Source organism: Lepidochelys kempii, chromosome 3, assembly GCF_965140285.1.
Source record: "Lepidochelys kempii isolate rLepKem1 chromosome 3, rLepKem1.hap1, whole genome shotgun sequence".
NCBI classification, from domain to species: domain Eukaryota; kingdom Metazoa; phylum Chordata; order Testudines; family Cheloniidae; genus Lepidochelys; species Lepidochelys kempii.
The window spans coordinates 48,586,266-48,599,990 of NC_136382.1; the positions used below are offsets into that span (position 1 = coordinate 48,586,266).

The 13,725-nt window shown below is 41.8% G+C and overlaps 1 protein-coding gene across 19 annotated transcripts in view; it reads right to left on the reverse strand.

The window, feature by feature from the left end:
- The window catches only part of DST (dystonin), a 471,547-nt gene that overhangs the window by 20,442 nt on the left and 437,380 nt on the right, over window positions 1-13,725 (reverse strand). For all 19 annotated transcript variants that reach the window (XM_073336274.2, XM_078852094.1, XM_078852090.1 and 16 more), the window contains 4 exons: window positions 11,666-11,835; window positions 10,987-11,146; window positions 9,550-9,744; window positions 8,431-8,559 (listed from right to left, as the gene is read on the reverse strand). In XM_073336274.2, coding sequence (XP_073192375.2) covers window positions 8,431-8,559; window positions 9,550-9,744; window positions 10,987-11,146; window positions 11,666-11,835 — 654 coding nt within the window. The remainder of the gene's footprint in view (window positions 1-8,430; window positions 8,560-9,549; window positions 9,745-10,986; window positions 11,147-11,665; window positions 11,836-13,725) is intronic.

Here is a 13,725-nt window from a genome sequence, read left to right on the forward strand (position 1 = left end):
TAAATAAAGACACTGGATTTATGGCTTATTACAACAATTACCCACTATTCCCCCTTTTTGTCCTATGACTGCATGGGTATTAATGGGCCACTTCACCTTGAATGGTCCCTTAGAATACACGCTAACTACTTATGCTAAACTTTCTGTTCGATCTCGCATTTAGATGTGACATTCTGAGTACCTTTCCCAGATCTGGAGAAGAGCTCTGTGTAGCTTGAAAGCTTGTCTCTCTCAACAGCAAAAGCTGATCCAATAAAAGATATTACTTTACCCACCTCGTCTCTCTAATATCCTGGGACCAACACTGCTACATCACCACTACATACAAGAAAAGTTAAGAACATTTAAAAAACCTATTCCATATAAAGAACTAAATTAAGATTTAAAATATATAACATATTAGCCTGCAACTCTTTAGTAATGCAACACGTTGTATATGCTTGTGGTATATATGACCCTATTAAAAAAAATCATACCACTCGATAAGATACTGTAAATCAAATGTGCTGTGGGGTTGGAGTCACTACTAGAAAATTTTCAGGAGACCTAGCCTGTTTATCAGTACTAATCCTACAAAATACCCAGGTAAAAGCTCCTTAACAGGTGCTGAAGGAACAAACTATAAAGAACCAGACAGCAGAACTGGCTGGGAATTTTCCATGAGAATTATTTTCCAATGGAAAAATATCTTTTTCCAAAATTGAAATTTCCCCAAAGAAAATTTCAATTTTACCAGAAAAATTTGATTTTCCATCAGGAAAACTGAAATGATGGCTCCCTGGCTGCCCACCTGGAAAGCTCTCCTCAATTTCATTTTTTGTCTGCAGGGAGAAAATGAAATTGACATGAACCTTCCTAGTAGGCAGTTGGGGAGCTACAGATGGGCTGGGGAAATGGCAGGGAAGCTGGGAGCCCTGGATACCCACATGTCCCACAGCATCTCCAGCAGCTGGGCCTGGGGGGAAAGCTGAGCGTTGGGTGCTTAGGCTCCAACAGCTTCTTGTCAATTTCTAAGTACCTCCTGAAACTTGCAGATTGTGTAGTTAGACTTGATTTGGGCAGAGTAGGCAGTACCTGAATCTGGATTAAGTTAAACAAGTATATGACTCTAAGACCAAATCAGAGTTATGTTTCCAGTCTGGTTGTGTTGAAATCCTGTGAGCTATTCTTGCAATTTCAGCTCAAAATGGTTTCTGAATATATACAGTGTATTTTAGTATTTGTTACACTGAGAAACTGGCAGCATTGGCAAGAGCCAGGCAGAATATTGGCAAACATAATGCAACCTTCCCTACACAACTCTATAAACGAACCTCAAAACTCTGATCTGCAACAGCCTAGATGTTTGGAATACTGAGCTTCCCCAAGCTGTGCTGAACTCTGTGGTCATTTAGTGATACACTAGAGACAGATTGAGAACAAATTCATATTTTTTATTACCTAATGTAGTGCATTAACCTACTGTACCTCTTCGTCCCCAGACACTGTGATGAGTGGTAGAAAACTTGAATTGGCTGTGACATGTACCCTTCATTAAATCATGTACAGTTTTCAAGAAAAAAGCTAAATAGTGGGACATAAAAATGGACCTTTGAGGTTAAATGCCTAAAAATGAAAAGCTTTCAATATGTGGCTCGATACAAAGGTATTAAAATCATTTTACAGGAATTATAACATGCATTGTGAATAAAGGACACATTTAACATTTACCTCAATAATGCAGTCATTATAATCTAATAAGTGATTTGGGATAATATTGTAGCAACACAGATGGAAGAGAGATGATGTTTTAAATTTATGTAACATACCACACTTACCTACCTTTCATCTTTTCTCCTAAAAATTTCATATATACATTGGAGATATCACACTCATGATCAAATTAACAATGTATAACACAAATGGTAATGCTATACAGATTTCAAAAGCAAGTCATCCTTTGCAATATTAATTGGTACAACACACATATCAAGTATTTGTTAGTCTCTAAGGTGCCACAAGTACTTCTTTTCTTTATACCAAGTTTAGGAGACAAATTAGGTACTTAGGTACATATTTGAAATTTACATCATCACCAATAGACAGTAATTAAAAGATTGAATCTAACCCCCCAGTAAAGTAACATCTAACGAGACTAAGTAAGCAGCTCTAAAACAGTTATGGTATTTTTTATTATGAAGGCACTGGTTGAAGCCCCCTGGTTAAGGTTGCAGTGAGAGCTGCTGTATAAGCCCCTTCCTTCCTAACCTCTCATCGGAAAGTGGCATTTGAAAATTGGTTATTAACGTTTGGAGAATAGTAACTCTGGTGAGCCCAAAAGTGTACTGTGCTACCTTGTGAGAATTTTTTCAATTTATTAATGTGGGCATCGGGTATTAAGGATGCTGTCAGAATTGTTCTTAGATTGTGAACTCCATAGTTTCAATGTTTATTCTTTTTTTACAAAAAATAATGTGATTAATGGTACATTTTCTCTTAGAGTGGACTTAGCAATCTTAACTATATCTTAGCTAAGTTTTATTTTTTGTGGAAATTATTTTATTAGTCTAGTGGCACAGGATGACATGCAGGCCCCATTAAAATCAATTGGGGTTTTGACACTGACTTCAGCAGGATCAGGATTTCACAGAGGAGAGCAAAAAAACCAAAAGGGAACCATTTGGAGCAGCTAGAGAGGACAGGCAGATAACAGGCATACTTCAATCCCTCAAAGATACCAGAAAAGCAGCTGGCAGCCCTTCCATGGCATTAATGGCACTGCTCAGAGCGCCAGTATGAAACTGCAGAAAAACCTGAGAGTCTCTGGATTAAGTTTAGAAGTGTGAGCAACAAGGGTGATGTCGTGGTGGGAGTCTGCTATAAACCATCGGACCAGGGGGATGAGGTGGACGAGGCTTTCTTCCGGCATCTAATGGAAGTTACGAGATCGCAGGCCCTGGTTCTCATGGGAGACTTCAATCACCCTGATATCTGCTGGGAGAGCAATACAGCAGTGTACAGACAATCCAGGAAGTTTTTGGAAAGTGCAGGGGACAATTTTCTGGTGCACGTGCTGGAGGAACCAACGAGGGGCAGAGGTCTTCTTGACCTGCTGCTCACAAACCGGGAAGAATTAGTAGGGGAAGCAAAAGTGGATGGGAACCTGGGAGGCAGTGACCATGAGATGGTCAAGTTCAGGATCCTGACACAAGGAAGAAAGGAGAGCAGCAGAATATGGACCCTGGACTTCAGAAAAGTAGACTTTGACTCCCTCAGGGAACGGATGGGCAGGATCCCCTGGGAGAATAACATGGGGCGGGAAAGAAGTCCAGGAGAGCTGACTGTATTTTAAAGAATCCTTATTGAGGTTACCAGAACAAACCATCCCGATGTGTAGAAAGAATGGTAAATATGGCAGGCAACCAGCTTAGCTTCACAGTGAAATCCTTGCTGATATTAAACACAAAAAAGAAGCTTACAAGAAGTGGAAGATTGGACAAATGACCAGGGAAGAGTATAAAAATATTGCTCAGGCATGCAGGAGTGAAATCAGGAAGGCCAAATCACACTTGGAGTTGCAGCTAGCAAGAGATGTTAAGAGTAACAAGAAGGGTTTCTTCAGGAATGTTAACAAGAAGAAGAAAGTAAACGAAAGTGTGGGCCCCTTCCTGAATGAGGGAGACAACCTAGTGACAGAGGATGTGGAAAAAGCATATGTACTCAATGCTTTTTTGCCTCTGTCTTCACGAACAAGGTCAGCTCCCACACTACTGCACTGGGCAGCACTGCATGGGGAGGAGGTGACCAGCCCTCTGTGGAGAAAGAAGTGGTTTGGGACTATTTAGAAAAGCTGGACAAGCACAAGTCCATGGGGCTGTATGAGCTGCATCCAAGAGTGCTAAAGGAGTTGGCGGATGTGATTGCAGAGCCATTGGCCATTATCTTTGAAAAATCATGGTGATCGGGGGAGGTTCCGGACAACTGGAAAAAGGCTAATGTAGTGTCCATCTTTAAAAAAGGGAAGGAGGAGGATCTGGGGAACTACAGGCCAGTCAACCTCACCTCAGTCCCTGGAAAAATCATGGAGCAGGTCCTCAAGGAATCAATTCTGAAGCATTTAGAGGAGAGGAAAGTGATCAGGAACAGTCAGCATGGATTCACCAAGGGAAAGTCATGCCTGACTATTCTAATAGCCTTCTATGATGAGATAACTGGCTCTGTGGATGAGGGGAAAGCAGTGGACGTGTTGTTCCTTGACTTTAGCAAAGCTTTTGACACGGTCTCCCACAGTATTCTTCCCAGCAAGTTAAAGAAGTATGGGCTGGATGAATGAACTATAAGGTGGAAAGAAAGTTGGCTAGATTGTCGGGCTCAACGGGAAGTGATCAATAGCTCCATGTCTAGTTGGCAGCTGGTATCAAGTGGAGTGCCCCAAGGGTCGATCCTGGGGCCGGTTTTGTTCAGTATCTTAATTAATGATCTGGAGGATGGCGTGGATTACACCCTCAGCAAGGTTGCAGATGACACTAAACTGGGAGGAGAGGTAGATACGCTGGAGGGTAGGGATGGGATACAGAGGGACCGAGACAAATTTGGGATTGGGCCAAAAGAAATCTGATGAGGTTCAACAAGGACAAGTGCATAGTCCTGCACTTAGGACGGAAGAATCCTATGCACCGCTACGGACTAGGGACCAAATGGCTAGGCAGCAGTTCTGCAGAAAATGACCTACAGGTTACAGTGAACAAGAAGCTGGATATGAGTCAACAGTGTGCCCTTGTTGTCAAGAAGGCCAATGGCATTTTGGGATGTATAAGTAGGGGTACTGACAGCAGATCAAGGGACGTGATCGTTTCCCTCTATTCGACATTGGTGAGTCCTCATCTGGAGTACCGTGTCCAGTTTTGGGCCCCACACTACAAGAAGGATTTGAAAATATTGGAAAACGTCCAGCAGAGGGCAACAAAAATGATTAGGGGACTGGAACACATGACTTATGAGGAGAGGCTGAGGGAACTGGAATTGTTTAGTCTGCGGAAGAGAAGGATGAGGTGGGATTTGATAGCTGCTTTCAGCTACCTGAAAGGGGGTTCCTAAGAGGATGGATCTAGACTGTTCTCAGTGGTAGCAGATGACAAAACGAGGAGTAATGGTTTCAAGTTGCAGTGGGGGAGGTTTAGGTTGGATATTAGGAAAAACTTTTTCACTCGGAGGGTGGTGAAGCACTGGAATGGGTTACTTAGGGAGGCGGTGGAATCTCCTTTCTTAGAAGTTTTTAGGGTCAGGCTTGACAAAGCCCTGGCTGGGATGATTTAGTTGGGGATTGGTCCTGCTTTGAGCAGGGGGTTGGACTAGATGACCTCCTGAGGTCCTTTCCAACCCTGCAATTCTATGATTCTATGAATGAATGGTGACATATGTGGGGAAGGTATGGCCAGAGAGAGGAGGATGGAGCTAGGGAGCCACAGCACAAAGCACTAAATTCCCAGTGGCCCCAAATTAAGTTGCAAATTGCCACACAACTCAGTGGCAGTTGTTGAAACTTTCCCTCCTGTGTAGAAGATCCTTCAGGTGGGAAAGCAGTAAACAGGCACAGTGAGGGAACCAGTGGCAGCACAACAGTGAACAAGGCATGCTGCCAGTGGTGATGACAGGCACTAGAAGGGACAGATACTACATGTGGATGCCATGAGAACTGTTTGATTGAAGTCAGGATACTCTGAGGATTCTTGAGTTATGCATAGTTAGACAGTCATGCCCTGTTAGCTGATACCAGCATCCACAAGGAGTGGTAAAAACATGATGCTTTTTTTGCACCCTCAGTTGCATGGAAGTTTTGTTACAATTTTCTCCCTCACAGTAGTCAAGAAATACATTACTATTATCATTCCTGTCGTGGCCTAACTAAAGTGTCAGGCAAATTAGTTGAAACTATAGCAAAAAACAGAATGATCAGACACATCGATAAACATGATTTGTTGGGGAAGATCAACATGGCTTTTGTACAGAGAAATCATGCCTCCCTGATCTATTAGAGTTATCTGAGAGGGTCAACAAACATGTGGGTGAACCAGTGGATATAGTGTACTTTGACTTTCAGAAAGCCTTTCACAAGGCTTTCTGAAAGTCAAAGTACACTATACTTTGTCCAAAGGCTCTCAAGCAAAGTAAGCAGTCATGGGATATGAGGGAAGGTCCTCTCATGGATCAGTACTTAGAAGATAGGAAACAAAAGTTAGGAATAAATGGTCATTTTTCAGACACGAGAGAGCTAAATAGAGGGGTCTCCCAAGGATCTCTACTGGAACCAGTGCTGTTCAACATATTCATAAGTGATATGGAAAAATGGTAAACACTGAAGTGGTAAAATTTGCAGACGATAGAAAATTACTCAAGATAGTTAAGTCCATAGCAGACTGCAAAGAGTTACAAAGGGATCTCAAAAAGCTAGGTGACTGGGCAACAAAATGGGAGATGAAATTCAGTGTTGATGAATGCAAGTAATGCACATTGGAAAACATAATCCCAAATATCCATACAAAATGTATACATACTAAATTAGCTGCTACCATTCAAGAAAAAGATCTTGGGGGTCATTGTGGACAGTTCTATGAAAACATCCGCTCAATATGCTGGAAGAAAAGGAGTACTTGTGGCACCTTAGAGACTAACAAATTTATTTGAGCATAAGCTTTTGTGAGCTACAGCTCACTTCATCGGATGCATACAGTGGAAAGATTTTATATACACAGAGAACATGAAACAATGGGTGTTACCATACACACTGTAACGAGAGTGATCAGGTAAGGTGAGCTATTACTAGCAGGAGAGGAAAAAAAAACCTTTTGTAGTGATAATCAAGGTGGGCCATTTCCAGCAGTTGACAAGAACGTGTGAGGAACAGTAGGGGGCGGAATAAACATGGGGAAATAGTTTTACTTTGTGTAATGACCCATCCCCTCCCAGTCTTTATTCAAGCCTAACGTAATGGTGTCCAGCTTGCAAATTAATTCCAATTCAGCAGTCTCTCGGAGTCTGTTTTTGAAGTTTTTTTGTTGAAGAATTGCGACTTTTAGTCTGTAATCGAGTGACCAGAGAGATTGAAGTGTTCTCCGACATCACTCGATTACCTGATCACTCTCATTACAGTGTGCATGTTAACACCCATTGTTTCATGCTCTTTGTGGATATAAAATCTCCCCACTGTATTTTCCACTGCTTGCATCCAATGAAGTAAGCTGTAGCTCACGAAAGCTTATGCTCAAATAAATTTGTTAATCTCTAAAGGTGCCAAAAGTACTCCTTTTCTTTTTGCGGATACAGACTAACATGGCTGCTACTCTGAAACTTGTCCATGTACGGGGCAGTCAAAAAAGTTAACTGAATTTTAGGAACCATTAGGAAAGGGATACATAATACCAGAGAAAATATCATAATGCCACTATATAAATCCATACAAGTTGCTGGAGGATAGGTCCACCAATGGCTTTTAGCTAAGATGGTCAGCGATGCAACCCCATGCTCTGGGTGTCCCTAAGCCTCTGACTGCCAGATGCTGGGGCTGGACGACAGGGGATGGATCACTCGATAATTGCCCTGTTCTGTTCATTCCCTTTGAAGCACCTGGCATTGGCCACTGTTGGAAGACAGAATTCTGAGCTACATGCACCGTTGGTCTGACCCAGAGTGGCCATTCTTATGTTCTCATGTTAACTGCACACAAGTTTTTATTATTATTGCTGCTATTATTATTATTACTACTACAACTGCATGGAAGGTGTTTTGGTTTTTTGGGAGGTAACTTTCTCAATGGGAAGAGATATGCCCCTGAATTTTTCCTTAGCTGTGTCATTAACTTAGTTATTTTCACATTTCATTAGTTGAAATCCAGTTTGATGACTTGTAACCTAACATCTCCAGTATCTTTGTCACTGTAATATTTCAATACCTAATGCATGAGAAGCATGTCAACATGGTGTTTCATCATGACAGAAGGTTAATGGCTGAATACATCATGTTGATGACATATATAGATGACCTTGACAAAAACAGTGTATGGTGGTTTCACTCAGAATTGCTAGGAGAACAGCTATACTGTTGGTATTAAAACATCCTATCAACAAAGCTTACCAAATTACATTGCTTGCAAGACAGTTTTTGAACCAGTCTCTAATTTTAAACAACTCCTTTAAAAATGCAATTTTTTGCATTATTTTCTTAGTAAGACAAAATGGCTTTAAAGCCTAGTGAGATGTTACTCTGATAGACAGATAGCCTGAACTAAAAATGGGTGTTGAACCCTCAAATTTACAGAACTTTTAATTTCTTATTCTAGAAAACAAGTCTTGTTGCAGGACGTGATTATACTAGAGATACTTTGCTTTGTTTCATTTTATTTCCTTTCAGTAAATCAAGTCCAGCAGTCAGCATCCTCTCCATTATCTTACTTACCCTGTGCTGATCTATTAGTGTCCGCAGAGCCTCTTCATCATCTGGAAGGATGCCATGGAAACGAAGGGCCTGCTCTGCCTCAGCCAGCCACTCCAGAAGAACATGCACAACAGAGTGAAATTCCTCTGCCTGTTAAGAAAAAAACCACAGCCCTTTCTGAGGGAATCTGACAGAAATCACTCGGCTTTGGATTCTTCCCCTGAACAATGAAGCTGAGTCCAGCTTTGGAGTCATTCATCATGTAGCAGTACAGGCACATTAACTTTCCATTAAAAAGTCAATGATATACAGTACTACATTTCCATGCCTGTAAAAATGTCTCATGCATCTCAAAAATTGTAGGAAGCCTAAAAGCCTGTTCATGCCGTTAACCTTCTGATTTATAGTGTATGTGCAGCTCATCTCAGAAGGTCATGCCTTCATTCTGAAAAATGCCAAAGGAGGTGTTTTCATGTATCAGCTGGAGAGATGGGAATGATACTTTCTGAGTAGCCTTAATCATTACTTAAGAAAAATTAACAGAGTAAGTCTTATGTGGGTAGAGAGGACAAGGAGAGCCCATCCGTGGGCACCCCGTATAAAGACTACCTATATTCATAGTCCCTGGGTTAGAGGTAGCACATTACTACTTCTTTTGAGCTCCCTGGGGGAACATATTACCCCAAAGAAGGCAGTGGGTACAGTGGGCTTGGCACACAGTGAGAACAAGCTGTCCCTTGCTAAAGGATGCACCCTCTTGAGCACCAGGACGCTCAAGGAGTGAATGTATGATTTCCCACCTAAGCGTCCTCTGGGGTGGGGCATCTCCACACCAGCCCTTACTCAGGGCTGTGCCTAAAAGGCTTTATTTAGATTGTAAGGTCTTTGGGGCAGATAGTCTCTTTTTGCTGGTTGTTTGTACAATGGGGGCCCTGGTCCGTGACTGGGGCTCCCAGGTGCTAACCCAGTATAATAAGAAGAAGAAAAAAGAAGAAAAGGCACAACCTACCCTGTAGTGAAAAAGTATAAAATTAGGGGAAAAAAATATTTGAATTTTTTTGACCATTTTCTTAATTATAACATTAAGTTTTCAAGCAGTATATTTGTCTGTTTTCTCTCTGCTTCTCCTAGCCTTTTTACCTGATGGAGGGCCTGTTCCAGTCGCGTTTGCTTGGATACGGACAGGGCGCAGACAGTCTCCCAGCGAGTGCTTAGCTCCTGCATTTGGACCTTTACCCAGGAGGAGTCATCACGACTGCCTTCTATGAGTTCTCGAGCAGAGCGTTTCAGAGCCTGGACACTGCTTGTCTTCTTCCCCAGCTCCTTCTGGAAGACCTGGGGACCATGCACACACATTTAACATGTTCAATTTATCATGGCTTCAGTGTCTCATGTATGACCTAGTTAGTGGGGATATGGAGAAGACTAACGTAGGATGTAGTTTCACAGAAAATACCTCAATCTAAACATTCTAAAATGCACACATTAAGATTTTTACACCCTACATTTGGCTTTCTTCTCAACTGGGGTTAAATGGCTCCATATTTTTGCACATTTTCTGCAAGAAAACCCTCTGCGCTTCAACACTGGCTCATTTACACTGGCAAAAAAGCTCACTCAACCTGAAAAAGTTGTCTAGCCTCGTGAAACATGGAAGTATATTTGTAGTTAGACCCTCTGAACTACTTGACCCACTGCGATGCACAAAAAGATGGTCACCTTAACATACGGGCTTTAAGCCCTTCAAAGCAATCGATTCACTGACACAATGATGAATGTGCAAGTCTGTCCCAAATCACAGTGCAGTCAGATAAAGTGCACATCAAGAAGCAGGGTTAAAATAGTAAAATATAAATAAAAGTCCATCTGGTAATTTGACTGGATGGGCTATAGATTATGTCACATATTTAAGTGATTGCATGTTCAGGTTCACAGCTGGAAAAATATCCACTTTCAAGACCCTTTTACATGATATGACAATTACAGTGCACTGCATTACTACTGATATATTAGTTAAAGGGCACAATGTGACTGCAGCATTGGTTCCAGGACACACATGTCTATGTTTCTAAGATACATCTCTTATGCGAGGGTCAGATATTTTCTCCTCTGCCCAAAGTCTGAGTAAACAGACTTCTGACAATGGGACACAGTGGTGGCTGATGTGAAGGGAATGGAATCATTCCACACTCAACTGCACCACAGCTACAATGATTGGATTACAACGGCCTCCACAGCAGCTTTTTCCACCATAGCGCTGGGCTGGGCCGGGCCTGCAGAGTGACAGATTCACTGGCTATGTCCTGGATCCACGTCAAGCTTCACTTCACAAAACCCCTCTCCAAGCTACAGCGGATCGAGCCTCGGTAGCACTTAATAGTGCTGATTTCACAGCATTTTCCATTGTAGTCAGCAGCTTTGTGATGTCCAAACATTCCAGGTTAAATGGTTCTCTTCAGATTCTAAGAAAACATTTCTTTTTACAATTACAGAAGGACCAAATAAAAATTATATTGAAGTAGCTGCCCACAGTCTGATATTAATTAATAATAATTAGAAAAATATTTTTGTAATTACTTTGTGATTGTCAATCAGGTTCATCACCAAATCGATGTCTCCATGCACTGGCTGATCTTCTGCTAACTGAGGTTCAATTTTATATAGCCAGTCGATGAGAGCCTGCAGAGCATCAGTAAATTGTCCTGAAAATAACAGGGCTTCCTCCAGTTTGTTTTGTCTGGGGGAAAAAAAAAACCACTAAGAAAAAAATCAATCACATTCATTAAGGAAACCTGCAATATAACTGACAGCATCCAACAGTCGCTAATAGATAACGATTTTTTTCAGCAGCTAGTGAAAGAAAAAAACCCATAGGGTCACTGTGGGAGTCTGTGGGGAGAGGAAGGATGGGCATGGCTTCTCAGAGCTCCCTGGAATGCAAGGAGAGCATACACATTGCACCACCTCTTGGAAGGATGCAGAGTAGAGCTCACTTTAGTGCATTTCCCCTCAGCAAGGGTGCCTGGTGCCGAGGAAAAGCAAGGCCATCTCCCAGCCCATCTTTCCCTTTGAGGTGACCAGAGCACCAGGAATACTAGGAAGGAGCAGTGCTTGTGCTCCCCCATTTAAAAGACTCCAAACAAGCAACTTCTGTTCCTCTTTATTCAGCATAGAGAAGCACAAAAAGAACACAACCCCCTCTTCTTTATCTCTGCAAGTCTCCTTTAAAACAAGGAAACTTGGCCTTTCATTTTACCTTTCCACAGATTTTCCACAGATCGTATCCCATTTGTCTCTCAGCTCACTCAGCATATCGTCCAGTTTCAAATTGTCATCCGCCAGAGAGGTTTTCTCTTTGAGGGAGCGTCCAGTCCTGTTTGTGGTGTCATACACAGAATGTTTGGCTCCAAGAGATTTCTGGAACTCCTGTAAGAGTAGAAGGAAAAGTAAACACCTGTATAGTACTAGGTACTGGTGAGCTTTCGCTAATTCTTTCTTTTCATATAATTTTTGAACCAATAAATACATTTATAAATGACACTGTAAGAAAATCTTTATATCTCCCATAAATCATATTAAAATGCAAGTGAAATTAAAAGATTTCTGGTCTGCTAGTGTTATGATGAAGCTTAAAGTACTAGAGGTCTGGAGCCAGATCCTTTCCCCTGCTCTAGCTCCTCTGTACTGATCTGCAAGCATGAACAGCCTGAAATCTGATTTAACTAACCCCTTGAGGATTCCTCCTGAACTGGCTATAGCAGAGCTGGCCATAGCAATTGCTACACCACCACCTTCCTATCCCTCAGCACAAGGAAAGGGGAATGACCAGAGTAACCTTGCTATCTGGAACAACCCTTCGGGAGTATGGACAGAGGGATTAAAATAGAGCATTACTCTATCTGCACTAATTTGTGTTGAGGGCCCAGGCTCGTGTAGACTGGATCCAGGGGCTGCAAAGGGGTTCATTAGCCCAGCGTATCTTGTCCAGACTGGAGGATATGGGCTCCAGAGATGCAAAGTTCTTAACATAAAAGGGCCTAATCTTGCGGTCATTTGATCCAGAGAATCGTCACTGGGAGTTCTGTGTGCAAAGGAAGTGCAGACACAGGCCCCTTGGAAAGACGAGTGGAATCTGAATAATGTCGTTGAGGCTGGGAATTATGCCTTTTGGTGGCAGGTCTGTGAGTAAGGGGCTAAGAAGGACTGTGAGACCTGATTAAAGCTCCCATCAGATTGGTCAGTATTGACTGTGCCTTCTCTATAGAGCTGCATTCTGCAGTTGGCAATGTCTTGCCACCAGCAAAGGAACATGGGCAAATGCAAATCACCTGGTACCCCACAACGGTTAATAGAACATCATAGTAAATAATTAACTAAAAGGAGACTGCCAAAAGATCCCACAACGCTCTCCAGCAATTTTCTGACAGCAGCAAGGTTTAAAATCAGTTAGATGATTATGTTTTAACCCATGCCTTTTTGAATTATGTATGGACAAACAGTGACAAATGAGGGGCTGTGGTTCATTAAACTCACACCTTCAAAATCAAACAAATTTTCTGTGTCAAGAGAATCACAAACCAAAAAGAGCTTTTGGGCAGAGCTTGTTGAAAGAGAATCTAATCTGGGCCTACAATAGAAATCATGCTACAACTTTCCTTATGGAATTACTACTAAGTATGATATGAACCAGACGTTCTCAGAACACAGAAAAGGATAGGGAGAAAGCCCTGTAGTCACTGCTGACTTGAGCTTTGTACACTACTCAACCTGGATGTAACAGTCCACCAAGTTCTGAAGTCTCATATTCAAACCCCCTACTGGAAGGTCCTGTTGTGTACCTTCCGTCAACACCCAAACTCTCCTGGATGACAGTGGCAAATTGGGGTTCACAAAGAAATCAAGGTCATGGCCCTACCGCTGCATTTATTTTATAATTTAATATTTCATCTCCCTTTCTTTTTCCACCCCTTAAGAAACCTGAAGTAGTCTACCTGCACCCTTTGAGAAACAATCTTGTACACACACACACAATCTTTCCCTAGGATAAACTAAGATCTTTTCAAAGTACTTTCAAAGTGGAGGGGAAGTATGGGGGAGACAAAAAACTCTGAATAAAAAAGCTCCTTTTCATATGAAATTTTAAAAAATAGTTTAAACTGTTCGTGAATTTATATTTTCTTTGGTGGGGGCTGTTAATCACCCAGCGCTACATATGTAGTGTTGCTTGATTTTCACAAACAGACAAAATGAAATAGCTGCCGGAGAAAGACTATACAGTAAAAGTGGAGTCAGAGATGAACAAAAGGTTTTAATTAA